The sequence below is a fragment of the Thunnus maccoyii genome, chromosome 14, assembly GCF_910596095.1.
Source record: "Thunnus maccoyii chromosome 14, fThuMac1.1, whole genome shotgun sequence".
Lineage (NCBI taxonomy): Eukaryota > Metazoa > Chordata > Actinopteri > Scombriformes > Scombridae > Thunnus > Thunnus maccoyii.
In genome coordinates this window covers 30,006,304-30,030,851 of record NC_056546.1, presented here as the reverse complement: position 1 = coordinate 30,030,851, position 24,548 = coordinate 30,006,304, and the positions used below count along the sequence as shown (strand labels likewise).

The 24,548-nt window shown below is 40.5% G+C and overlaps 2 protein-coding genes across 2 annotated transcripts; both read right to left on the bottom strand.

Moving 5' to 3' along the window:
- Positions 1–18: 18 nt before the first annotated feature.
- Positions 19–12,558, bottom strand: LOC121912072 (calcium homeostasis modulator protein 2-like). The gene is made up of 6 exons (XM_042434135.1): positions 12,348–12,558; positions 11,845–12,197; positions 10,376–10,503; positions 10,139–10,266; positions 4,860–5,480; positions 19–900 (listed from the first exon to the last, which is right to left on the bottom strand). The coding sequence occupies exons 2-6, from the start codon at positions 12,129–12,131 to the stop codon at positions 487–489; spliced, it is 1,578 nt and encodes a 525-aa protein (XP_042290069.1). The 5' UTR covers positions 12,132–12,197; positions 12,348–12,558; the 3' UTR covers positions 19–486.
- Positions 12,559–13,191: 633 nt separating this feature from the next.
- hells (helicase, lymphoid specific) lies at positions 13,192–24,548 on the bottom strand. The gene is made up of 23 exons (XM_042434134.1): positions 24,343–24,548; positions 23,704–23,801; positions 23,053–23,171; positions 22,769–22,891; positions 22,618–22,659; positions 22,495–22,522; positions 22,286–22,344; positions 22,149–22,190; positions 21,766–21,993; positions 21,225–21,407; positions 20,842–20,985; positions 20,212–20,408; positions 18,579–18,672; positions 18,227–18,388; positions 17,477–17,619; positions 17,034–17,178; positions 16,738–16,821; positions 16,437–16,556; positions 16,145–16,261; positions 15,387–15,546; positions 15,082–15,178; positions 14,898–14,974; positions 13,192–14,246 (listed from the first exon to the last, which is right to left on the bottom strand). Exons 1-23 carry the CDS (start codon positions 24,348–24,350, stop codon positions 14,158–14,160), a joined length of 2,559 nt encoding a protein of 852 aa, XP_042290068.1. The 5' UTR covers positions 24,351–24,548; the 3' UTR covers positions 13,192–14,157.

The window sequence follows — 24,548 nt, the reverse complement described above, 5'->3', positions numbered from 1 at the left end:
TCTGAGGTTTATTTACTGCTCTTCCATCCTTACTGCTGTAGCACTATAGTTCTGTGCTGCTTGGCTTCTGCTACAGAATTTTTTTGGTATTTAGCACTTCAGCACTTGACAAGTGCTGAAGTTAAATTAAGGGTTCAGTATGCTTCAAATGAACCAGTTCTTACAAAAGCTCATTCAAACACATTTAAAGGTGAAAGCCCATCTTTTATAGAGAGTGATGTAATCAATCAAGGGTTAAGGGTTAAGTTAAGGGTGCACACTTTCAAAAAGTCTCTCTTTGACAGCGTTCAGCATCACAATGTGTTTGGTGGCATTCATGGTTGTACACATGAAAAGTATCAGAAGAGCATGAGTAGAGAAGTTCAAATCCCACCTACTGTCATACCTCCACACACCTGGCCAATCACTGCATACAGATTGTCTAAAATGACAATCTGACCAGCAGTTTATTTGAAGCATACTGATGCCTTAATGGACAGAATACTGTCAGCTGAGCACATCCATCTCTTTCTCCATGGCCTCCATGTTATTCTCCAGGCTGTACGTGGCCCATTTATTGAGCCTGCTGTACAGAGGCAGTCCGTTCTTCTCCCTGTAGAGGTACACACCAGTCACTCTGTTCCACTCATTGCTGCAGATAGGACTAGCACTCTGGTGTTCAGCAAGCAACTCCTTTTCGTCATTCTCCAAAGCCACGAAGCCAAAGAAGCTCTTAATGTTCTCAGCAGCCAGGAGGCGGGCATGGACAGCAGCTGTGCGTTGGAAGAGGGTATTTTCACTGGAGCGGTACTGGGACCAGTACTCTTCTTGCCGGTACCCAAAGGGAGAGGAGCAGCGCTTCATACACAGCAACAGGAACACCATCAGAGACATTCCTGCCACCACCAGCCAGCCAATCAGCTGTAAACAACAGACAGTCCCTGAGTCAACACTTTAATGCAGGTTCTGAAGCACTGGACCATGATAACTAAAACTCTCTGTATGCACATAGACAGAAATATGCATATACAATCTTTTCATCATGAAGCCATTCATATGCACGTTATGTTTTACACTGTACATCTCCACCATTGTAAACCTTAGCATGCATCCAATAGACTGGCTTCCACTCCCATAGATGAGTGTAGGCACACAGGAACTGTTTGTATATTAATACCTATCTCTGTTCTACCAGTCTTTATATCTGTTCATGAAAAGAATGGCAAAGAGAAAATGCTGTGACTTACTGACGACAGTGGCTAATTATAGCACCTTTGTTATCACTAATTTATCACATGTACCCATAAACCATAATTGGTAGTGATTTCTTAATCATCAATAGCCAATATCAGAAATCAATGACAGCTAATTCACAATTTTTATTTTGCAGCTTTTCCAGCTGTCCAGCCCAATATCCTGTTCATATTGGATGATTACATACATGTAATCCTAAAGTTCAGTTCCAATGCTGGGAGTAGTGTAGGGAATAGGAGAGTAGGGGTGTGGAGGTGGGGATGGTGGATGGGCATGTAGCACATCTGACTTTCATGCGGAATACCAAAGTTCATATCTCATCGCTGCCCTGCAATATTTGCCTTTTTATTAACCGTAACAATGATCTTTCCCTAACTTTAACTGTAGCTGCCATGCACAGATATTGTAGGAAGTGAGAATCCTAAAAAATGTTGGCACTGGATGTAAAAAAAACATTATATGTGGTTTTGCAGAATTGTCCAATATTGACTGTTTGTCATGTCTGGCGATATGGTTGGTCTGTCAGTTACTAATCTCTCCTGTTGTTCCAGTATCTGCCTGTTCCCTCTCTGTTCAACTTTCCTGAGCGCAATGTCTGGCTGTTAATACTCTGATCTTGTTCTCTGGCCTGATTTTAAATGTGCAAAAAAAAAAGAATAAAAAATAAAAAAGCATCCATGTTGAGCAGTTGTCTGCAGTATGGTCCTGCCTTTCTGCATCACCTGACCTCCACACCCACCTGCACACCTGCCTCTAATTCCCTCATTACCTCCTCAGTATTCCTCATACAGTATATACCTTCCCCTTAGCCGTCACCTAGACTGCTTTTTTAAAAATCCTTGCCTGCCTGTTTGGATGTCAATCTGCTTGGTTATGCTCTTTTAGACCTGGTTGTCTTTTCTGACTCCATGCTTGTTGCCTACCTGTCCTGCCTGTGAGTTGTGCTTTTGAGTCTAAGTCCTGTGTTACTAAGCTGTCACAGATTTACAGCTGCTTACAGCACTCATATTGAGAGAAGCTTTACAAAGTGCTTCATAATGAAGGATTGTTTAATGTGGGTGGGAAATGGTGTATGTATGTTTATTGTGCATATCCCTGTATTCATGTAGGCATCTGCTGATGCAAAACTGTGTGCTACACTACTACTGTTTGTATTAGCATACAAGCAGCAATGGCAGATCCTACCTTCAATATGGAAATTAGTGCAATAGAGGAGCACATATAATGCAAATACATTGTGAATGGCTTTTGCAAAATGTCAGCGGGAAAAGGTGTTAAATCATTTTTTCTTAGTCACCATAAAGATTAATTATGTAATAATTATATAATAATATTCCTTATTTTTCTTACTGTCAACAGGTCCCATGGTAAAAACGAAAACCAACACTTTGTTACTCTCTCAACACCTTCTGACTTCCCAAGTCCATTGATCCCTACTTAAATGTTTAAAAACAGCTCACAAATATATAGTTCCAATTTTGAAAAAGTTCAGTAATTTCCTTACAATGTAGTTTTTAACAAATGTGCATTTGTTCGGGCCTATTTTCAGCTGCGGATTAATGCATATTTGGTGCTCTAGTGAGTATTTCTGGCAGCAGGACAGTGTGTTGGTGATTGAGTCCAATTAAACTACAGTGTGTGTGTTCATGGTAATGAAGGAACATGTTCATTACTGGTTTGGGCCTGCATATGGGATTGGTTGACAAGAAGAAAAATATAGAATATCACCAGACTTATTCTTTTACAGACAGTTTGACATTTTTGTTTGCTGTCTTACCTACAATCAGATTGAGAACATCATTACCACTTTCATCTCTTTGCATCCAGTACAGAGATTCAGTAAGTCCAGGATGTGTTTCTACTTGTTTAGCAGAACGACTGGAAGTAGGGGGAAACTGCTAGTCTAGTTCCATCAAAAGTGGGAAAAAGGCACACAGAAAAATGATGCTTGGAGTCTTCCATCAGCTCCAAAGCTGTGTTGTTCACACAGCTTATCTTGGTTTTTTAACATGTGTAAGAATGTAAAAGGAGCTATTTCTTTACTAGCTTTTTGCTGTGACTGTGTGCAGCATCTCAAAAGTCATGATATCCTTATAGTGAGGCTGCCAGGTCTTAATTACACTGGGCCCTTTAGCTGATAGATTTTCCACAGCAGACAATCTGAAATGCAGGAAAAACACAGATACAATTAATAACATTAATGATGACTAAATCACATTTAGTTTTCCAAATTCATGACACTGGTATTGTTATTATGATTCACCAGTATGGCTTCCTTGTCAAAATGTCTGCTGTGAAAAAGGTCCATCAGTGTAATTTTCAACATATATAACCCATGATGTGGTTTATGGATGTTTTTCTAATATCAAGTGCCTTCTACATAATAGTAACTCTATGCTGTTTATGTACTGAAGTTATTGCTTCCACAAACAAGTTATATAAACAACATAAGATGTAAAGCTGACACATTTGGAGTTGTTGAAAGGTGTATTTTTTAACCTTTGACAGAGACCTTCCTGTTCTAGTCCTTGTGTAAGTAGGTGAAGGATATCCTGGACCAACTGGACATACAGGTGAAATTAATATTAATCTCCTCATTGTGGGTTTCACAGTAGACCAGTTGTCAAGCAATTGTTTTAAAGGCCCCACACACCCATGGTACACCCACACCGATGTTTTCATTCATTTTGCACAATTAGACCTCTACTTACAGGCATGTGGGCTTACAACTTTATCATTCTTATTAGTACATAGAGATTGGTGACATCATGTAATTCCCAGCATTGCTCCACACAAGTTCAGCCTGAGCAGAGGTCTAATCAGCGGCAGTAATTGAAAACACCTGTGTGGGTTAGTTGGGCCTTAAAGGGAAAACGTCCCCTTTGCGGTTAGTTGAGCCATAGCTAAGGTAATGATTAAATCACACTGACTAAATGTTGCAATAGCTCATTGTTCCACGTTGCTCCACACAGTTAATTTATGTCAAAGGAATAGTTTGATATTCTAGGAAATGTTTATTCACTTTCTTCTCGATGAGGACTCTCTGAAAGTTAAACTACATGCTGGAACTATTTCTTGGTGAACAACAGCAAGGTGCAGTGACTGTGTGCTTCGTCCTGGAATCGTGTCATAACAGTGAGGTTGACAGGTTTGGTACCATCACGCTGGGCGGATGGATAAACTGTTGTTCATCAAGGAATAGTTCTAGCCCCTAACTCCCCCTAAAACCACAAATTACATTTCTGTTTCAGGTAAAACAAATGAGACACAATGTGACACAATAATGAGCTGTGGAAGGGTTGGTAGGTGTATTTTTTTTTAACTTTGGACAGAGCCAGGCTAGCTGTTTCCCCCTGCTGCCAGTCTTTATGCTAAGTGAGGCTATCCATGTCCAGACTCCTGCTTAGACATTACAGTGGTATTGATTTTCTCACTTAACTTTTGGTAAAAGAGTGATGAACATATTTCCCAAAATGTTGTATTCCTTTAATGGGTTTTGATGGCTAAATAATATTTAAATGTAGGGGCTAGCATTAATTTTTATGCAGCTATAATAACTGCACTAAACCAATGTCTATAAAACACACAAGAGATAAAAGACAGTTGTAGAAAAGGTACTCTACTACCTGAGATTCATATTTCAGACGCCGCTCAATTTCTGCCCAGAAGCCTTGCAGCTCTGTTGGAACACTTTCTTGACACGGGAACTTCGCCATGATCTCTGAACCCTGGCCTAAGGGGAAGCCCTCCAGTGTATTGGGGTCAATAAACTCACTGAGGGCACATGTGTATGCCTGACCCTGCAGCAGAGAGATAACTGCCCACGTTAGCGGTGCCACCACAGCTCGACCGATGATGGTTCCCAGCAGTGCAAAGGCTGCGGCTCGCGAAAGCTTACGGCAGTTTCTGAGGCGACACTCGAACACCAGGTCCCAGGTGTTCTTGTTCATCATTATTCCTATTAGGAAAAATGCCAAAGCTGGAGCACCAATAGCAGCCAGGCCGTAGCGGTAGTTCCTCCCAGAGGAACATGGACAATGAAAGGCAAAAACACTGTACGCTGTCTGGCTGGCCACAGTGCCCAGAGCAATCAGACCATTGAAGATCATCACATCTTTGCTCTTGAAGAAGAGAGACACAAACTTAAAGTTCTCTGTTACAAGGGCAGCAGCAGCCATGTTGGGATGTTGGGTCTTTACTGAGAATAACACTGAAGAGCTGTGAGTTTGGTTTACAGCGATATCAGGCTACAGAGAGAGAAAGAGAAGGGAAATAAATGAGAAACCAAACATCTCATAGGAATTTCTGTTTCAAGCAAACACACTGTTTGGTTATTACAGCAGTCTGAAATGTGAATGACTGTTTTGTAAATGAATGGGTTATGTTTTCTGGCAGGAAATAAGTATTACAGTTATGTAATGCTTATGGCGTCGATCAAAAAAGATGCGAAAGTCTGTTGAAAACACAAATGAAAGTTTTTCAAAAATAAATCCAGCAACTTCAGAGACAACAAAGAAATGCAGTCATGCAAACTCACCCTCTGGCAGTGTCCTGAGGCAGGACATGTGACTAAGCCTTAACAATCCATTAGCAATACATCCAGTGCATTGAAATCTCAAGAAAAACTGGGAAAAAATACGATGAGTCCAAAACATAAAATTAACTTTATACATGAAGGACTGAAAAGAGAGTTCCTTCTTTTAGCGTGCAACTTTGTGTCTCTGTCAGCAGGCTGGGCACAGTAATGAGTCACAGTCAGGAACTGCCCTCCAGTTTCCTATCCACAGAAAAAATGTGGTCTGTGAGTGAAAACATGTGTTGGAGATCATAAAGCAATATGGAGGCAAGGTGGAGCAGCCCAAGAAAGGAGAAGCCTGTATCTGACTAAAAGAGACAGTAATGAGCCACAGTGTTGCACTGGGTGACATGTTCTTTCATTACCATGAACACACATACTGTAGTCTATTTCGACTCAATTCCATACACACCATCCTGCAGCCAGAAATACTGTGGATTAAAAACTGTGGATTAATCCGCCGTTAAAATAGTCCCCAACAAATACACTTTTTCCTCCTGTTTGAGTAACATTTGTTAATAACTACAGTGACCAGCTGTTTTGTGAAATTATTATATTATATATTATATATTATAAATATATCTGTAAGCATATTTTAAGTTTTACATCTTCAGTAGAAAACAATAGGTCTGGAGTGGTCCAGTTGAGCACTGGTTCCAAATTGTCCAGTCCATTGGAGTTGTATGCCTCCGAGATGATCAATTCCTTTTATCGACGCCGGCATGTTTTTCTGATAGTAGAGCATAGCAAAACAATGACATCAAATTCATGCGTCTACACTGCTGGAAACTTGCAAAAAGAAGGAGTCATGGCGGAGAGGAAGAAATAGTCCAATGCGTGGCTTCATTTCACAAAGAAAGATAACAACAGTGCTAGTTGTAATGTCTGTCTTTCATCTTTCTATGCACTATGGGCTTAAATTCCAGTAGTGCCATGTATTTGACACTCTATGCACGAGTGCCACTGCTCCCCCACCGAGCAGCGTGTCCGTTACCAATATCCTATGTTATAATAACATTAGCGCCATGCAGGCAGGCTTAGCAGATTTTTTCTTTGACTAAGAAAACCTAAATGAAAATGAATGCTGTACAAATATTCTCTCATTTTATGATTTTTTTTTTCCACACAGAAAATTGATAAGGAATCAATAAGGGAATCAATAAAGAATTGGACCCATAAGCAGAATCAATAATGTCAATGGTCTCAATAAAATCTTATCAATACCCATCCCTATTGTTAACATATCATTGCTAGTGGCTCTATAAGGCTTTGAGCTAAGTGAAAACATCTGAATGATAACATGCTGACGTTTAGCAGGAAATGTTTACTATGTTCACCGTCTTGCTAGCATTTAACATTTATCTAATTAGCACTAAACACATATTACAGTTGAGGCTGTTGGGAATGTCGTTAGTTTTGCAGGTGTTTGGCCATAAACCAAAGTATTTACAAAGTGAAATTGTGACCTGATGATGGTGCTAGAAGAAGTCATGAGATCACCAAAGTTGTTACAGTTCATTCTGTGGGAGGACATGAATGTCAGAACCCAATGTTATGGCGATCAACCCAATACTTATTATGATATTTCACTAAAAACCACAAATAGTTAAAATAATGGTGCTAGAGGAAAAGTCAGGGGATCATCAAAGTCAGTAGGTTACATCCTCCGTCATCAATCCATCCTTCTGTACACAATTTCATGGCAGTCCGTCCAATAGTTGTTGAGATATTTCAGTCCGACCAACATTGTCATGCCGCTAGCGTATTTATTAGTGCAGCTTTAAAGCAAGTTAAATTAAACAGAGCCTTTGATTGAAGTTCCAAATGTTCATTTGCATGTTTCCATCAGTCTGTGTGAGTGAGCTCTAGGTAAAGTGAACTACCTGTATGCAAAATCAACTAGCCCAAACCCTTACATATTCAAATGACCGTCAAAACATGGTTTGCTCTTAAGAGCAACTATCTTAATAGTCCCAAACACAAAAGAATGAAGTCAAAGGCCTTCATCATGACATGAAAAAGAAAAATGATCACATAGATTCTGTACTTCACCCGCATCAAACACACACACCACTACACACCACTGAGTGTGTCCTAGACATCCGAATATAAAGTCTTCCCCTCACGGTCTTCCCAGGTAACACACATTCTGGGTCTGTAGGCGATCCTGGTCACGTCCAATTCAGGTTTACTGTAGTACCACTTGTTGAGGAGCTGGTCCACTTGCTCTTCCTTTGTTATCCCATGAAGTCTCTCCTCTTCCTCATCCTCCCACTCATCTCTGGAGTGCTTGATGAAGGGTGGATGGGGGATCTGGAGTATGGCGTCCTCCCTCATGTCCTCAAAGAACTGTACCACACATTTCCGGGCAAAGTCTCGAGCATGGAGGACACAGGTTTCGTCGAAGAGCTTCTGCTCCACGTCGAGGTAGTTGCTCCAGTAGCGTGTCTGCAAAAAGGTGGAGTGGTCATCAAAACAGGGTTTGATGAGGCGTCCCAGTGCTCCCAGTACAATCAGGAAGAGGAGGATGGACCAGCCAACTGCCTAGACAAGGCGAGGAAGGTTAGCAACACCAATGGTTGGCAAAACCAATGAAAGCTATCAGTCATTTGGTGCAGAGACTGTGACAAGCCCACAAAGGGCCATCAATCAGTAGCACCACAAGTCCCTGATACTCTTAAACATGGAGGGTGTAGGTGTGTGCAAACACAATAACAAAAGCCTGATCAGCTGACTAGTATGATTACATTTCTATTACAAATGACTGAAATACTAAACACACAACTTGCCATTTAATGTGAAAGTCAGTGTTTGTGTGTAGACACTATGTACATTGTTTTCCTGTCCTTGTGAAAACCACTGTGAGATAAGACCTTTACAGTTATTTTTGAATATCCTAACCTCCTCAAGGATTAAAGGATAATTCTGGTTTACTTTAATTTAGGTCTTTTTGGAAGGCTTAGCCATCATTTCCATTAACTATCATACCATTGTACTAAAGTTAATAGCTGACATCTGGGAACATGGTGACATCACTACAACAAAGTCCAACAGGAAAAGAAACACAAGCAATAGTTTACCCAAACCACTCTATTTGGAGTTTAAACTGAAAGTGTACGCATCTGAAATGTTAAAGCAGGAAGTGGGTCTGTAAACTGGTGGATGTTTACAACAGACAGTTTGGGTCATAATTTTACTGTTCATCTTTGTTTTCTCTTCAAATAAGTTTGACTAGCCTGTGTTTGTTGCCCAATTAATGTAACCTTTGATTTCATTATGGGTTTGTCCCAAAAGTTGTGTGGAACATACAATAAATACATTTCACTCCACATTAGCTACAGATTTCTGCTTTATATAGTAAAGACTGAAATCACAATAATTTGTACATCATTTTGCCATTTCCACTGTCAGTCAAGAAAATATTCAAAATATTTTATGGCACTTTGTATAATGACTGACAGTTTCTCCATTACACAGGTTCCCTTTCAGATGCACACCACTGACTGAAGGTTGTCATAACGTTAAATATACAAGGATCTCTCTCTCTCTCTCTCTCTCTCTCTCTCTCTCTCTCTCTCTCTGTGTGTGTGTGTGTGTGTGTGTGTGCATATACAGTACCAGTCAAAAGTTTGGACACACCTACTCATTCAATGGGTTTTCTTTATTTTTACTATTTTCTATTCTGAAGACATCAAACTATGAAAATACACATATGGAATCATGTAGTAAACAAAAAAAGGTCTAAACTAACCAAAATATGTTTCATATTTTAGATTCCTCAAAGTAGTCAGTGTTTGCCTTGAAGAGAAAAGAAGAAGAAGAGAAGAAGAAGAAGAAGAGAATTGCTTGGGCTAAGAAACACAAAGAATGGACATTAGACCAGTGGAAATCTGTACGTTGGTCTGATGATGTCATCAAAGCAAAAAGTGACTGCTTTGAGGAATCTAAAATATGAAAGATATTTTGACTTGTTTACACTTTTTAGTTCACTACATGATTCCATATTTTTATTCCATAGTTTTGATGTCTTCAGCATTTTTCTACAATGTAGAAAATAGTAAAAAATAAAGAAAAACCCTTGAATGAGTATGTGTGTCCAAACCATTGACTGGTACTGTAGAGAAATACAAGGTAAATACAATATAGGTACATAATCTCCATATGTACAAGATACTGGACAGACTATTCCTAAAATAATAGAACACAGTGAGCAGTGGTCATGACATGGCAGAGCTATACAAGATTTCATACAATAAAATGGTACAAAAAAACCAACAACAACAACAAAAAACCAAACACAAACAACACACACACAGATGACTGGCTTACTTGGGAGTAGCAGCGAACATAACGAGAGACTGCTTTGCGGAAAGAGCTATTCCTGAAGATGATGTCCTCCTTGCAGGGTACTTTCGCCATGATTTTGATGACATCCAGTCCTGTGTTGTTGGGCAAACCTGAGGAGAGATACCACAGACTCAGTACTACTGAAACAGTTGAGATTACTGAGAATACTCATTGAATATGTATATATGTATGTATAATGTCCCTGGTGTTTGCAGTTACCTGAGAAGAGTGCAGGGTCAACGCTCATACTGAAGGCACAGATGAAGATCTTTCCATCCAGCAAAGTAACCAGGATCCATACCATTGGTGCCAGCAGGGCCCTCTGGATCATGGCTGAGAACAGATACCTACAGGAAGAGATAGGACCAGTTTTTGTCCTCTGAGCCTCACAATCTCTACAACTTCTAAAAATTATTCTCAGTGTCACCTTTTAGTCTGTAGCATAGTGTCAGCAGCATTTTATGCTAAATGTAGTACTGAACCATCTGTAGTGCGCACTGAATACTAGATTTAAAGGAATAGGTCAACATTTTAGAAGAGAGAAGATGGATGCCACTCTTGAGTCAGGATATGGTTAGCCTAGCTTAGAAGACTGGCAGCAGAGGGAATCAGATAGCCTGAAGTTCAAAAATGGATCACACCTCTACAAACACCTCTAAAAAAATGTTTTAATTAATATGTTTGCAACCCGTCGGAAAAAATTAGAGATTAAATCAACTGAGATCCAAATCATGTTAAATAATTGTTCATTATTGTTGAGGCACTATGCGAAGTTTCAACTTCAGTTTCTTGTAGCTTGCTTGAGCCTTGATTTAGACAAGATGTTACAGAAGAGATGGTAGCAGGAAGTGTTGGTTTGCCAGCCAACAATCAATGCTGAGGAAAGCAGGAGGATTGAAGTGGAGGAGGTCAGGCGAGCCAGACTGAGGCACATAGCTTCAAAACAGAGGAAAAAAAGTGTTTGAGCTACTGGTACATGCAAAGACAGTAAAAAAGCACCAGTAATTTGCTTTGGTTGGGGGACTGGAGTGTTGTATTCTTGTTATGTTTGTTGTTGTGCTTTGGTTGCTTATGGTAATTTTGTTAAATTTGAATATATGCTGAACAGTTGATGGCAAAATAAATACATTTCAAGTTCTAAGGAGCCTGGGAGCCGTGCACTTCTTATTTTCTTCGTTTTCAGGTGAGAAAAAACCCTCATCAGGAGTCTATTTTTCATTTCAAAAGATTTAATTTGTATTATTTGGGTTATTTTATTTTCTGGTTAATTTCAAATTAAGAAAATATTTTTTACAATTCACAACTGAGCCATCAATAAAACATTATTACCATTGTCTGGGGTCAGTTATTTAAATAGGTATAGTTTGAAGTGAATAAGCCTGAACTTAAGTGGAGTAGCTATTTCTGTTAGCAGGTCATAATAATTTCACTTGAAAGAGGTGAATCTTCATAAAATCTACATTGAGTAATGAACCCAAAAGTCCCCATCATTCTAGTCTAAACTTAGTCCACTGCAGCGTAGAGCGGATTGTTTAATCTGTACTCAAACAGAAATTGTATCTTGACTAACTACAGTTTATCCATCCAACAAACACTTCTGTGAAACAGGTTGCCAAGTACATTTGGTGGTTTAAAACTCCAAGAATACACATCATGAGTTGTTCATGAATTGGGAATGTCTGACTCACTTAACCACAGCAGGATTTTTGGATCTTTTCCCAACAGGTCTCATCCACTCATCCATCATGACGCCCGTATGTCGATTGACCAGGACCCCCAGGAAGAACAGTATGATGGGTGGGACAATCATCACTCCCAGAGAGTATAGTTTGTTGTACTGAGGAAGGCACGGGCAGTTGAAGTCAAAGCTAGTGTAGAGCTTGACGCTGACCAAGGCCAGGATGATACAGATCCCATTGGAGATGGACTCAGAGTTGGTCTGGAAATACTGCAGAACTAACTTCAGACGCTCCATAGTTTATACTGTAGGTAATGTTCAGGGTGGAAGTAGAAACAGCAAGATGGTCCCCCTGCTGCTGGGCTTAATTCAAACAATGATATTGACATAAAACAGAAATAGCATTTACAGTGTTACAAAATGCTTTAGCTTCTGTAAAAATACTCTTTAAAGATGAAAAGTCTGTATTTGCAGTCTGATTATTTAATTCAAATTCCAAACAATTCACCCCACCTCACAATATGAACTTATCTTTCCTGAACAAATCCACAGTTTAGCATTCTCACTTCACAGCCTGAGCGTTTGTGGGAAGATACCTGTTATGAAGTGAGTCCTGCAGTGTTCCAGGGAGAGTCTGAGAACGCATGAATACACCTGACCAGGTGCAGAGCTGTCTGACCACACCCTATCTCTCTGTTAAAGGAGCACTCACATCAAAGTAGCCACAGTGTTAGTTCCTGGTAGGGCTGTATTGTATTAATGACTGGGACTGAAACTCAACTCTAAAAGAGATGGGACTGTAGAGAAGACAAACCACTGTTGGGGTTGTACTGAAAAAAATATTAAAGGTCTCTTAAAAGATAATCTCTTATTTTCATAATTTGTTTTTATAGGCTATGATTTGAGGGGTGAAGAAATACAAGCAGATAATCAGACAAATAAGTTTGACTAAGCTGGGGGCTTGTTTCCAACCTCGTTGATGTCTTTGTTATTTCGCCAAGACTCAAGTTGAAATCAGATTGTGGCAGACACACTGTATTAATAACACTGCTGTGAAAAGCCTTCAACATGGATCATCTAAAGACCACACACGCTCCTATCTCCACACTGGCATTATCAAACAGCCCCCACTCTGGAGAGCATTTTGGAAAAGCCATTTCTAGTGGTTGAGATGCAGGCTTGGCGTGGATACTGAAATAAAAATAGAAAACTATTTTCAAATAGGCATTCAGAGTGCACTGGCAAAAGGCCTAAAAGTGACTTCTCACTTTTTAGAACTTGGTTTTATAAAAAAAAATAGAAAGCATTTCTGCTCAGTACAGAACCTGACAGGATGATGTCAAAAAGACAAAACAGAAAGTTTTCAAATGATAGTTTATTTATATAAAAACACATGACAGAGAACATGTATGCTTTACCTGCATGAAAGTGCGTTGCTTACATTGTTTAAATGAAGATAGTTGGTTTTAAATGGCCAAATTCACTACAGCTTGGTTTTGTCAGTCAGGGGGCAGTGTCCGTGAGGAAAAAATAATCTATGTGAACACCAACCTCAAAGTGAAGAAATCATCCACAGAGTTGAAAGGACATACAGGATATATATAGATATATATAGAACTGGGAAGACTGTGAACACTTCCTAATATAAAATTTTGATTGTGTTCCATGTGTGTTCATGAATGTATTCAACATGTGTTGTGGATTTCACTGACAGGTTCTAGTGTCCTATGATAGTCTTAATGCCATTGCAGTCTTCCTACCTGCCAGGGAATACATGAGATGAACATAAAATCTCAGTTTCAGCCTTCAAAACCCCATTGTCAGTCAAATCCTAAAAGGGTACAGCATACCATACACCACAGATCACGTTCAACACAAAAAGCTCAAGAACAAAGAGCACTATTAAGGCAGTTAAGAAAGTAAAAGACAAAATACAGTATTTTCAGTCTACAAACAGCAGTTTCAGGATATTTTACAGCTCAAAGTTTCAGTCCGTCTACAAGCGGCAGCAATTGCAAGCCATCTGGATACAGCTTTAGCATTTTTTTTCTGAAGGAATGTCAGAGGTTGAATGAACAAATAGTCTGCACACTAGATAATGCTCCCATGAACATTTATTGGTAAACCACCAGCTCTTCTTGAAGATGAGTCACTTGGTTGCATACCAATAAATGTTCATGGGAGCATTATTTGGTGTGCGCACTATTTTTCTGTTTTTCCACATGTTCTTCTGTCCAGCACCTTGTATTTATCGCTTGGATGTGCGTGCTTTTGTAAACTTTTTGGAATGTCAGAGGTTCACATGTGAATATTTCAAGTCTTCTCAGGTCAACATGATCTCTGATGACTCTTTGGCGTCGATCACTCTGAAGACTCCCACCTTCTCTTTCTTCAGGCTGCCCTTTTCTTTGTCTGAAAGTACAAAAAAAAGACTACAGCTAAAACCATGGCTAACAGAAACCATTTATATCAGCAGATAGGTATCATGGTAAATGGAAAGTATACATGAAAGTAAATGGTTAAGTCATCAGTTGACCCTAATGATGAAAGATAAGTAAATAAATCATCTTTTCAAACTTTAATAGCACAACAACAACAAAAAAAACCGCATTAACCTCCAATTTTTGCATCGAGGTAGCAGCAGAAATCTTATGAAAAAGATTCCTGGAAACAGACTGTAACTCCACAACCTTATTTGAATTTCAACCATAGACACTAAGGTCTAAATTATGACCATGTCCACACTAAGCTGGCTAAAATTAATAAATGCATCTTCTTCTCTGTCTTGTTCCTCCATCCAGACTAAAATGTGTCTTGCAAACTGTGAGACATTCTATTCCAGGGCTGCAAATCTGGATTCTGTAAACTTGAGGAGCACCTCGACAAGTTATAGCGATGAGATTTTCTGTGCTAACACGGTAAAAGGATGATGCTTTGATTCATCCTACCTTGATATAAGAGAGCCTAAATATCTCAAAGACAATAGTAGGGTCTGTGTTGCCCCACAATAAATTTATAATTTTCAATTTATTATTTAGATTGTGCAGTGTTCTGTCTGCTCACCAAGCAAGTCACTGCGATCCAGCAGAATCTCCAGGTCCTTGTCACTGATCACCTTCCCTCTCGATGCTTTCACCTCCCTGAGAGGGACAAAAGTTACAGCCAAATAAATATCAGCTCATTTATAGTTATTTAAATTCTCAAAACATTTACATTTGTAGTAATGGAGCAGGATTCTCATACATACTTCTCAGTGCCTCTGGCCTTGAGCAGATCCATCAGCTCATCAAGATCAATGCAGCTTTTACCTTGGTTCAGCTCTGCCCTCTGACCTTTGAACTTATCTGTGGAGGAAAGCAACAAAAGAAAAAAGATTAACAGTCTACATTTGGGGAGTATTTCAGATGACCAAACCAATGCTTGCAATCTAAAATGAGACACAACATCAGATCGAACTGATCTGGGTTTAAGAAAATATTCTGCTGCTACAGTGTATGAAGGACAAGCTTGAGACAATAAAAGCTCCTGGTAGCCCATTGAAGTGACACTCACTCTTGTGGATGACCATCTGCTCCAGCTTCCTCTTGGCCGAGGCTCTCTCAAGGATCTTCTGGTCGATGGTGTTGGCTGTGACCAGGCGGTACACCACCACTGGTTTGGTTTGTCCGATGCGGTGACAGCGGTCCTGAGCCTGCAGGTCTGCCTGGGGGTTCTGAGAGGGGAAGCAGGTATCACTACACGCTGACTAAAACTATAAATGTACACTTGTAATGGTAATGTTTCAGCTAGCAGCATGGCCGAATATCATCAACCTGCTGCAACTCTATGGATGGCAGTGTTGGTCCGTCAGTCCATCACTTTAGTCCAGACTCAAATGTCTCAACTACTATTAGCTACATCCCATGACATTTAGTACAGACATTCATAGTTCCCAGAGGATGAATTCAACTGACTCTACTGGTGATGCCCTCACTTTGCTCTAGCAGCATCATGAAGATGACATTTTAGTTTATTGAAAAATCTCAACTATTGTATGAACTGCTGTGAAATTTTGTGCAGACCTTCATGGTAACCAGAGGATGAATTTTGATCACTTTACGCTCTCAATTTTTCATCTAGGACCATCATAGGTCACTATTTCCATTTGTTCAATACTTTGGTTTGTCACCAAATACCTGCAAAACTCAGACTCAGCTGTACTTAATGTTTAGCAAATGTTAGCAAGCTAACACGCCAAGTTTAGAATGAATACAGTCTCAGAGAGCTGCTAGCATGACTGTAGACTCTTGGTCTCGTTCGTCTGAACCCACCCAGTCACTGTCGAAGATGATGACAGTGTCAGCAGCTGTCAAGTTGATCCCAAGTCCTCCAGCTCTGGTGCTCAGCAGGAACAAGAAAACATCTGGATCTTTGGAAAACTTGGTCATCTGGAGGAGAAAAAGAAGAACCCGATGATGCAGCAGTACAGACAGCTGACGTGTTCATATCAGTGTTTTGTTTTGCGTCATGGTTTTAACAAATGAGGAAATTACAGAAACCCTCTGTAGTGCGTTTAGGGCAGCCATCTAGGTAACCTCTATCATCTTGCTGTTTTAAACTCACATTTTCATCCCTGTCGGCATAGGACATGCTGCCATCCAGTCTGCTGTACTGGAAGCCCCGCAGATAGCAGTAATCCATCAAGATATCCAAGATGGACGTCATCTGGCTGAAGATCAGGACCTGGACCACGACAAGCAAACAGTCACATGTGTGACTTGTGAATACCAAGGCACTGAATAAACAAAAGGCAACAGCAACGTGGGAACAAGACTGTTGACACAGCAGCACCACGTCAGCCAGAAATCTTGATAAACACCACCTTTATGTGGTTACATATTTAGCCACTGGTGCTGTGTTATACCTTGTGCCCCCTCTTCTTCAGTGCAGGCAGCAGTCTGTCCAGTATGAGAAACTTCCCGGAGCTTTGCACTAGCTGCTCATCAATCTGCATCATCAAAAATCGCAAACAACATTAAAATGACAGTCATAGAAACTGCTTCATCATGAGTTTCACTTCGTTTCATTATAAAATCAACAGACAGATACACATATTGTACCATTTGTGCTTCAGAGTGGCAGACACAAGAGAATACACCTGTAGGTGCTGGCACGCTCCAACTTTACTGTAGCAAACAAGTACATGTGAGTGAATGTTACCTTGAACTCCTGTGTGGCGGGGTCCAGCGGGTACTCAACCAGGTACGGGTGGTTACAACATCTCTTCAGCAGCATGAGAATGTTCTGCAGCTTCAGGTTGATCTGAGTGTCAAGTGGGCTCTGGACATCCAGCACGGGAGGGGAGCTGAGAAGAAGTGTGAACACATTACAGTCAGACTGGTGCACAGCTACAGGACATCATTTCTATAGCAGCAGGATAGAAGAGCGTGGAGACATGGAAACCAGCACATCATGTATTAACAGAACAAGCAAACAACTGAGGTTCATGAATGTAAATAATAACGTGATATTTTACTTACAACTAAGATGAAACAAAGTGAAGAAATAAGATCAGTGATGGCCTCTGCAGACAGGCATCACAACTTCATGAAATGATGTTAAGTGTGAAACTACGATGTGAGCGGGCAGTGCTCAGTGCTGACCTATGCTCTTGCTCCTTTCGGACTCTGTCCAGATATTTCTCCAGGTCGTACGGAGTGTCTCCATCTGCTTCGCTGTAGTCCACCACCTTTCGACTGCGGCGCTTTGGCCTGCCGCTCGATGTCAAAGCCACAGGAGCCTCCGTCTAAAGACAACAAACTCTAATTACTCATAGTAAGTTTTATTAGAGCTGCAATGATAAGTTGATTAATCGATTGAAAGGAAATCTGCGACTGTTTTGATTGTATTTTGTCAATTAGGTATTTTGTCAAGCAAATATTATGATGATTTGATTACTCGCGCTCCTCACATATGGAAATATTCAATGTAATATATTTAAGACCAGAAAAAGCAGAAAATGTTTAGAGTTTTGGACTGTTGGAAAGACAAAACAAAACAAAACCATTTAATGACATCACCTTGTGGTCTAGGATATAATAAGTTACCAGACATTGTACAGTTTAGTACATTATACATTGATATTGCACATCCTCAGATATATCTGCAGTAAGCTAACAGCAGTCAGTGTGACGACCTGGCTGATTCATCATCATCATCATCATCGCCCACCGGGCCTGTACTGTTACAGGGGAAACACTGATGTTCAGTGACATGTTTTATATCTGATATTTATCAACAGAGCTACACTCCGTAGGAACAGCTTCTTTAGTCATTGCAGCTGTGTGATGGATGGATAATGAACCAACAGAGACAACCTGACATCAATACTAGTGAAAGCTCTGTGCTGTTACCTTTTCCTGGCCCAGCATCTTGCTGATGGTTTTGTTGACCACAGCAGTGTAGAAGGCTTCCTGTTTGGCAGTCAGAGGAGCGTAAACAATGATCTCCTTCTTAGGAGGAACCTCCAGTGTCACGTCTGACTTCAGCCTCCTCAGCAGGAACGGAGTCAGAATCTGAAGGGGAAAAATCAGTATCTTCAGTCTATTGTAATATAATGAGAAAAAAAAGTGTGGCTTAACAGCATATTGCAAATAACTGCAGCCAATCACACAGCCGTCATATTAAAACACACATCATAAACACATAATAACACGTACTGTAAGTATACGAGTGATCACACTCTGTAGTGATGTTTGGACTGACCTGGTGCAACATGCTCAGGATGTTCTGCTCACGCTCAGCAGCCACCACGTTCTCTGCCTCACCGAGGGTGTCGATGTCAAACCACGACTCAAAGCTGCACAGCAAACATGTCAACGAGAGATTAAACCAACTAGATACTTTCTGTTCACACGGGGACATTTTCCTCATCATTGGTTAGCAGATATCTATACCCTGCTGCAGCCAATCATCATTTCACTCAGTGGAAAGCTGAGAAACAGATGTCTGATCTAACAGCATATGAAGGCAGACAGGTCTGTACTACTGAGAATTATTCAGACATGAAACTAAAGTTAAGGGGAAATAAACCTAACTAAAGGACTTTGAAGAGAGTCATGTGTGAAGCTCTGAATGTGTGTGTGTGATACCAGTGATCATCAGACAGCTAAACGCCTGGTAAAACAAAGCGCTATGATCAGAAGCCTGTTTCAGAAAGCAAGTTAAACAAAACTCTGAGCCTAACCCTGAATTCTGAGTTGAGTAACACTGAGATGTGAAACTCAGAGTAGAGTGGAGCTCCAATACTACAATCTACCATGACGACAGGTAAATAAAAGATAAAGCCTCCGTTTTAATCTAGTTGACGTAGAGCCTGAGTCAAAGCGGGAAAAGTGTCAATAAGTGAACACAAAGTTTCGTTCAGTGTTGTCCGTTAATTCATCATTTAGCAGACTTACATTTCCTTAATGATGATAAAGTGGAATCTGACTGTACCAGGCTGCAGCTACGTCACATTTTAAATATGTGGTTGTTCAGCTTTAATCTGACAAAACACAGACGGCAGCAACTGAAGATGAAAAATACAGTTACAGATTTATTAAAATGTATAGATCAAAGACACAGAGACATGACTGTAAGCTCACAGTATCATCCAGTAATGATGTGTTGGTGTTGAGGTTAAAAATACAGTAGATTTTAAATGTTTATCACGGTAACAGTTTAGTTACCATGGTAACTGACCCTGAGTTTAAGTTAGCTTACTTTCTGGAACTGAAAAGCCAGAGTTTCCCTCATCTCAGGGTTGACAAACTCACGCGTTTTCTGGAGCAGGCCCAGGACTGTAGTGGAGGGTAAACACACCTCTCAAATTCTCAAAGTGTTTACGCAGACTTTCCATCACTATACAGCTGTTAGTACGCTCAGACTGGATCACTACTGCAGTTTCTGTTGTAGATTGTAGGAACGCTTGTTTAACTTCTCTGCTTGAACATTGTATACATGTGTGAGCACTGAGACAACAGTGAGAGATTGTGAACATGAGGGGAAGGGAACGAGTAAGTGTGTAAATTGTGAGGGAAAGTTTAATTTGCCGGTTGCAGTGCTGACTAGCTGTCTCGGTGAAAGATTTCCCGTGGCAGCAGTTCAGTCACAGTATTCACCAGAAGACTAACACAACAACAAAACTCACCACATTTAACTACACTTGGACAAAAAGCGAAGCCTCTACTGTTTCATTACCAATTTTTCCATTTAACATCAATCTGATTTTCTAGTTTTGCTGCATCATTTAATCCTCTGAATAAAAAGCAAAAAGCAAGTGGTGGAGGAGTGTTATGAGAGGCCACAACAAGGCAGTACATCTTTAAACTGATCAGCATCCGGTGATCAAACATACCTCTTGAGGTCATCAAAGACCTCTGGCAGGAGGAAGTTGAGGAGGGACCAGAGCTCAGCCAGGTTGTTCTGCAGCGGTGTTCCTGTCAGCAGCAGCTTGTTGTCGGTGGGCAGCATCTTCAGCTCCCGCACCAGCCGGCAGTTGAGGTTTTTGATCCTGTGGCCTTCGTCCACTATCAGGTACTTCCACTGGAAGCGCTGGAAAAGAAAAACAGACATGGCCTGGCTTCTTATACAATACTTACAACCACAGTCAGATTGTGACCTGTTGATTCACATGTGGCTGCAGCTCTGACGTCCTCTAGATGATCTTGTCAGGTCAAGTTTTTATAGTGCAAAACCTCAAAAGGCAGATTCCTGTCATTTATGGTGAAGCATTGCTTATAGCTTAAGCTGTACATTCAATTTACACACATGCTTCCTGGTTCAACTTCTGTTGTTGTCTCATTCATTAATTTGCACATGACAAGATGACTATGTATGTATTATGGTATTTTATGTGAACTGATGGGAAACATGTCAGGATTTGTAGCTCAGGTGTAATCTCATGATACTTTTTTGGATGGACTGGCCCTTTATAATGTTTGTATAATAAGTGTTTACTTTACTGAAGAACGAGCAGTGATCCTACCTGCAGGAATTTTCTGTCGATCATGGCGATCTCAAAGGAGGTGACGACCACAGGACACATGTTGAGGGGCCCCTGAGGCCTGCGGATCTGCTTCTGCAGCTTGGCCCTCTCTGCCTGGGGCCCGTGGTAAAGCAGCACAGACACCTAGGACAAACATGTGACATGTTCAGATTGCTCTGCGTTACTGGTCAGCAAATGCCACCACAGCTAGTCCATATGCTTTTATTTTTCAAACCAAAATGTTTGATCAGAGAAATCTTTCCTTTCTAAAAAGATGTTGACTAACCTTGAATATAATGAATAGAAGCACAAATGATCTTTTTATTGTCTAAGCCAGTGTGACAGTAACATCAGATTACATCTCAACAACACGTCCCTCTTACCTCTGGTGTGAAGCGCTTGAATTCACTGATCCAGTTGGGCAGAGTGGACAGAGGGGCCACCACCAGGAAGGGGCCCATCACTTTCTTTTCTATCATCATGGCGATGTGTGCTATGCACTGAATGGTCTTTCCTAGTCCCATCTCATCAGCCAGGATCCCATTGATGCCATTCTCCCACAACATCTGACAAGCACAGAGAGAGAACAGGCTGCTGGCTTACACTCAACAGGAACACCGTCACTCACTGACTTCTACTGTGAAGAGACTGACGGGGTCTGTTTGATGTGCTACAAGCTACGCTGATCATGTGATGTGGTGCAGTGTGTAGTTTCCAACCATCTGAAGGAAAACTCGCCATCTCTTGCAATTCTAACTTTATTTAAGTGCAAAATAATTACTGGAGCAGCCTTTAATCGAGGAGGTTTGAGGTTTCTTCTCATTAAAGGGAGTTTTTCCTTGCCTTGCTTGCTCATGGGGGAATGGAAGTATTATCTACTGAATGAATAAATCTGTTTCTGTGTCTTGGTCAGGCTGTTCTCACCCTCAGCCACTCGATGCCCTCAATCTGGTACCACCTCATGACTCCTCCGGTGAAGAAGTGTGGCTGCTGGGCGGGGACCGGCTGGCCGTTCACCTTCCTGTCAGGGTGCAGGAGATGCTTGGCGTTGTCTCGCACCGCCTCCGACAGACGATTCTTGATGTCCTGGTTGGAATCGCTCATCTTCTCGATATCCTCAGCTTGCAGTTTCTTCTGGGCGGGTGCCACATCCTAATATCAAAATATTTGACATATATTGGTGGCTGTTTTCTTATTTGCCTTATCCTTATTATACAGTCCCACACCTCAAATTTCCCCCTTATGGATTATTCAAATGTTATCCTACCCAGAACTTTGGTAAAAGTAAACATAAAATGAACCGTTACCTTGTCCTCCACCTTTGCTTTCTTTGCCTGCGACATGATTTCCTGGAAGATGAAATCAGGCAAAACCCGTGTAAGCAGATCAGAAAATGACAAATTCACAAAAAAAAAAAAAACAAACAAGTTAAATGAGACCTTACTTCTTTTGACATGACATCTGCAATTTTGTAGTCGTCATCCCTCCTCCTCTTCTTTTTATCTAGTTAAAGAACAGCCAACACTTGATACACTCTCTCATTTGGATTTAAAAGCTTACTGAAAACAGGCTTTAGACTTGTACTTTAAGTAGTGACTTTAATTCATTTATTTTCTTGATATGAACATCATAAGATCAGAACTCCTCACTCACCTTTTTCTGGTTCTGCACTGTTTATGTTCTGCATGAAAAAAGCAAAAATAGTTCAATGAATAAAAGGTTACAAGAATATTTTAATGCTGAGCAAAAATGTTTTGGCAGTGAACATTCACTCACTTTCTTTGTCTTCTTTTCAACTCTCTCCTTCTTGAGTTTCTCCTGGAATCATTGATGGAAAAACAGAATGTGAGGTGTTGGATGGATTCAGCCTGTAGCCAGTAAATGCACAAACCGCACAGGTAGTTACTTACACACACACACACAGTACCTCATTCTGTTGTTGTTCCATTTTAGTCAGCAGGAATTTGGAGTAGATGTTGCTCTTCTGAAGAAGATGCTGCAGTCTCTTGAATCGCATGTCATGAGAGTCTCTCTGCCAGGATTCCCGTGCCTTATGGTGAGTGTTGCAAAATGATCAGACATTAATGACAGAGACTACGAATTTCAGTCACTACCAAAAAAGCTTTGACGTTCAATACTCAACCCGAGACATGATAGAAGAAAAAAAGAAAGGAAAGAAAAGGGGAGGAGAGGAATTACTGAGCAACAAACCTTGTCCATCATCTCCTTCTCTTTCTTCTCCCCTTCCTCCATCAGCTGCTTCTCTTCGTCCTCCATTTCCTTGGTGATAACCACTTCGGATGTCATATTCTCAGATTTCACACCGGCATCTTCAAATTTAAAAAAAAACAACATTGATATTGAAGCTGAAGGAGTCAACATTACCTTATTATATTATCAGTGTCAGATATCCACTTGATATGACTAACTCAGACTGCTGAAGCCTCATATGAGCTTCACATCAACTTTTAAATGACTGTGTGGACACACTGTGGATTTTGGCCTCCATCACTTATATTGAAAGCACATTTGAAGGATTTTTTTAATAACCAGCATGAACAGGAGGAATGATTACAGCAAGAAAAACCTCTTTCAGTGATCATATGGGCACCTGACTGTTGTTTTAAGACACTTGAAAAATTGTGAACCCGTCCTTTAATGTAAGTATGATATGATTCCATGTTAATAATGTAGGTGAGGAGATTCATGGAAGCACAACCTGTGATAAGCGCCATCAGTCCCTCATTATGCCAACCTTAGATTACATGACAGTGACAATTAAACCAGGATTAGCTCAAGATAACCCCATAGTAAACTCCTCTGGGTCTGGGAGGTTATATGTTGGGCTGGAGTGTTACTGACCCTCCGCAGCTCCAGTCTCCATGGTTGTGCCCAGCGGCTCCTCAGACTCATCTGGTTTGGGGCAGTGAGGGGAGGCACTGCGAGTTACTTCCTTCACGCTGTCAGTGAAGAAGAACACAAATGAAATCCAGAGGGGGAAATTTTCCGGCTGGTTTTACAGCAGGCAGGACACACTTCATTCACATGTTTCAAACTTCAAAGCACTCCACTCGAACATGGTCTACACCGTCTACAACCAACAATATAAGACAGAAATAAGAAAAAATGATATATGGTGGTTAATTAATGAACACAAAATATTTCTACATTATACTCTACCAGCCTTTTTCTTTTTACTTTCTGTGGAGAGGGTGAGCAGTATTTAACTTTTTCCACCGTTTTTAGTATGAAATTTAGTGCGGTAGATTTTTAGAGCATTACATTTTGAACAGTTAAGTGAGCGAGTAAATCATGAAAAATTTGAATATCCTTGGCAATACTAGTCAATTCTTTAACACATACGGCTAGCTAACGTTAAGTAACGTCAAGTGAATGCTTTTGCATTATTTCCCACATGCTTTGCTCAATATTACAATGACCATATTCTAATCGACGTTGTACTATTTCAATGAAAACTAGAAGCAAAATTATTTAACTTACCAGCTCATTGTTACCAACAGCGAAGCAGAGGATGTGGCTAATATGGTTCGAAGTTACAACTGAACTAAAAAATTTCTCGTGTCCTGAACTAACTTACAGTAAAGGGATAGAAAATGAAAATGAAATGCACCTCCGGTTGATATCTTTCAAAATAAAACTGTGTACCGCCCGTTTACGCTGTAAAGCTGGCTGTACAGGTCGTGATT